The 2,710-nt window shown below is 63.9% G+C and overlaps 1 protein-coding gene across 1 annotated transcript in view; it reads right to left on the bottom strand.

Annotated features, from left to right (window-relative positions):
• Nucleotides 1-185: 185 nt before the first annotated feature.
• JPH3 (junctophilin 3) overlaps nucleotides 186-2,710 on the bottom strand; it is a 75,579-nt gene continuing 73,054 nt past the window's right edge. The window contains 2 exon segments of the mRNA XM_010850844.1: nucleotides 186-266; nucleotides 1,825-2,710. The exon segment at nucleotides 1,825-2,710 is cut by the window's right edge and continues 9 nt beyond it. Of these exon segments, the coding sequence (XP_010849146.1) occupies nucleotides 186-266; nucleotides 1,825-2,710 (967 nt within the window).

Genomic DNA, 2,710 nt, shown 5'->3' with positions numbered 1-2,710 from the left:
TAAAATCCAAAAAACATTACCCAGAAAAAAAGGCAAACTGTGAGTAATACCCAATCGTGTGGTTCTGTGAAAAGACTCGGAAGTTGTCATTGGGTGTCCAAGCGACGAGCCTTCCCTTTTGTTGTTTCGCTTTGAAACGTCTCCCGTTTGTACCCCAACTGTTTTTTGCGAACGTGACAATCTCCTCAGATGAAAAAGTTAATAAACAAAATGGCGACTCCGATGTTTAGCAAGATCACCATGGCAACCAGGATCGGCGCAGAGCCCTGGAACAGAAGGAGAAAAGGTGAGGTGAGCCTGAGGCCGCTCCCCTCCTCCTGAGCCAAACTAGGGGTTCCAGGAGGCTGCGGGGGGACGGACATGGATCACTGAGGAACCAGTCAGAGGCTCCCTCGAGCGTCCAAGTCTGGACTCTGAAGCCCTTCAGGCCCGCACCTCTCCTGCCCCAGGTCTCTGAACACGGTCGCCCCCTGGCATGGTGTCGCTGCCTCCAGCTCTGCACAACCAGGCTTCAGAAGTGGCCCCTCCACCCAAGCGTGGCCCCAACCCAGGGAGGGCAGAGCTCTCCCAGTCCTCTCCACAGGCTTGTGGCGTGCAGCCGCTGGGAGCCCCCTGTGCAATCCTGGGACACGAAGCCCACCAGGGCACGCGGACCCCAGCCCTTCCCTCCCTGGACCTCAACCCTCTGCAGGCCCCAGGGCTGTACAGGGACAAACAGAGCGGCTGCCCCCGCCACCCCAGGTCTCTGTGGGAAGCCCTTCCATGGAAGGGTTTGGCAGTGGTGGTGCTCCCATAAGTAGCTTTGTCTTAAAGCACCCAAGACGCGCTTTAAGAGGTTTTAAAGCAGGAGCACGGTTCAGGGGGCTAAGTATAAAGCCCTTCCTGCATCTCCCACTCTGCCCATTGCTTGGCTTCCTAAACTAACCGCGTGCGCGTGCACACACACCACACGTTTCTGAAGGAGAGCTGGGTGCTCAGTCCGCGAGGACCACCTGGGTTCAGAGAGGGCAGGCGTGTCTCAGGACAGCCCTCCACTTGGACACAGGCTCACACTGGCTGCTGGGGACTGGGCACGCTGCGAGGGGCCCTGAGGGCTGGTCACACGGGGCGTCTGTCAGCCGCTGGGCCGTGGTCGGAGAAGTTTCATGGGTCCTGCCTGCCGCCATGTGGTCGAGGAAGCAGGGAGTGTCTACTTCCAGGTGGGAGCCAGGGGTGGGGGGAGCAAGGGACCTGGGGGGTCCCTCCGGGGTGCAAGAGCCCCAGCGCTCAGTCTGGCCCAGGTCTCTGTCCTCTCCTCCAAACCGCCTGCCCTCCGCAGTGGGTGTGCAGGAGACAATGTGGACTTCACAGCTGAGCAGGAGGCGCCCCACCCCCAACAGGCCCAAGGAACCTGGGTCACAGCCCCGCCCCGGGTATCTGATCCCAGGGGCCTGAGGCACTATATCCATCTCACCCACGTAGGAGCGGACACGCCTGTGTCCCACCTGCTCTGTCTGGCCTCTGGGTTTCCGTCCAAGACACAGAACTTTTCTTAAAGGTGAGGACAGCAGGGGGAGAGGTCTGAGAAAGCTGGAGTAAGGTCTGGGGGTGGGCGTTCCAGGATGCCCATTTCTTTTGGGGGAGCTTTCAGAACCACCCATGTGCTTTTGCTGGAAAGATGGCCCAGGGGAGTAACCCTCTCCTGGAGCTGTCAGAGGCAGTTGGGGAATCCCCGTAGGTGGGCTTCCTGCGGGGGAGGGTACTGAGAGCTGGATGGGCGGGGTCGGGCTCTCGCTGTCCACCCCCCATCCCCGACCCTGCCCGGGACAGCTGGTGCCCACTCACTGTGCTGGCTTTGAGCTCGTCCCCGTTCTCATCGTCAGACTCCAGCGCTACGGGCGAGGATCTCTGGGGCGGGGAGAAGGTCAAGTCCCAGCGCAGCAGCCGCGGCTCCGCCCTGTCCCCCAGCCTCAGGCTCTCCAGCCTCTGCACTGCGGGCTCCGCGCAGGGGGCCGGCCTGGCGTGCTCCTTGTTCTGGGACTTGGACCGCAGTCTCTGGGCCCCGAAGGCCCGGTCCTCGGGGCGGTGGTCCTCCCCGGGGCCCCGGCCGGCGCCCCCCTTGCTGTAGCGTCTTTTCGGGGGGTGCACGTCCTGTGCGTACGAGTCCATCCTCAGCAGGGGCTTCATCTCCATCTCGTAGTTGCTCAGCTTCTCCTCGTCCAGCTCCAGCAGCTTGGGGCCCCCGGGGCCGGGGTTGCCGGCCCGGTGGTGGGAAGTCCAGGAGAAGGTGGTGGGGGACTCCGTCCGCCGCTCCCGGGGCTTGGGGTTGCCGGACTGCTTGTGGCCCGCGCCCCGGGTGCGGAAGTCATCAGCCGGCTGGCCGCTGCGGAGGACGCCGCTGCGGACGCCGCGGGAGCCTCCGGCCTTCTCCTCGGCCCAGCTGTTGCGGGTGTAGTCCCCTCCCCTGCCCTCCAGCAGCATCTGGATGTCCCCGCCCCGCTCCTCGTCCACGGAGACCTGCCGGGAGAAGTGGGCCATCTTGTTCCTCGCGGAGGGGCCGGGGTGGGTGGCCGTGGGGCTGGAGGGGAAGCTCTGCAGGGGGCTGTCGTCGGGGGTCAGGTCCGAGGGGGTGGTGCCCTTGCGGTACAGCTCGGGGCTGTCCTGCTGCAGGGGCGTCCCCGTGGAGGTCACCTCGATGTCGTCGCTGGAAAGCTGATGCTTCGGCCGCTGG

This window comes from Bison bison, unplaced genomic scaffold (assembly GCF_000754665.1).
Source record: "Bison bison bison isolate TAMUID 2011002044 unplaced genomic scaffold, Bison_UMD1.0 scf7180017864295, whole genome shotgun sequence".
Classification (NCBI taxonomy): domain Eukaryota; kingdom Metazoa; phylum Chordata; class Mammalia; order Artiodactyla; family Bovidae; genus Bison; species Bison bison.
This window is presented reverse-complemented; position numbering and strand designations above follow the sequence as displayed.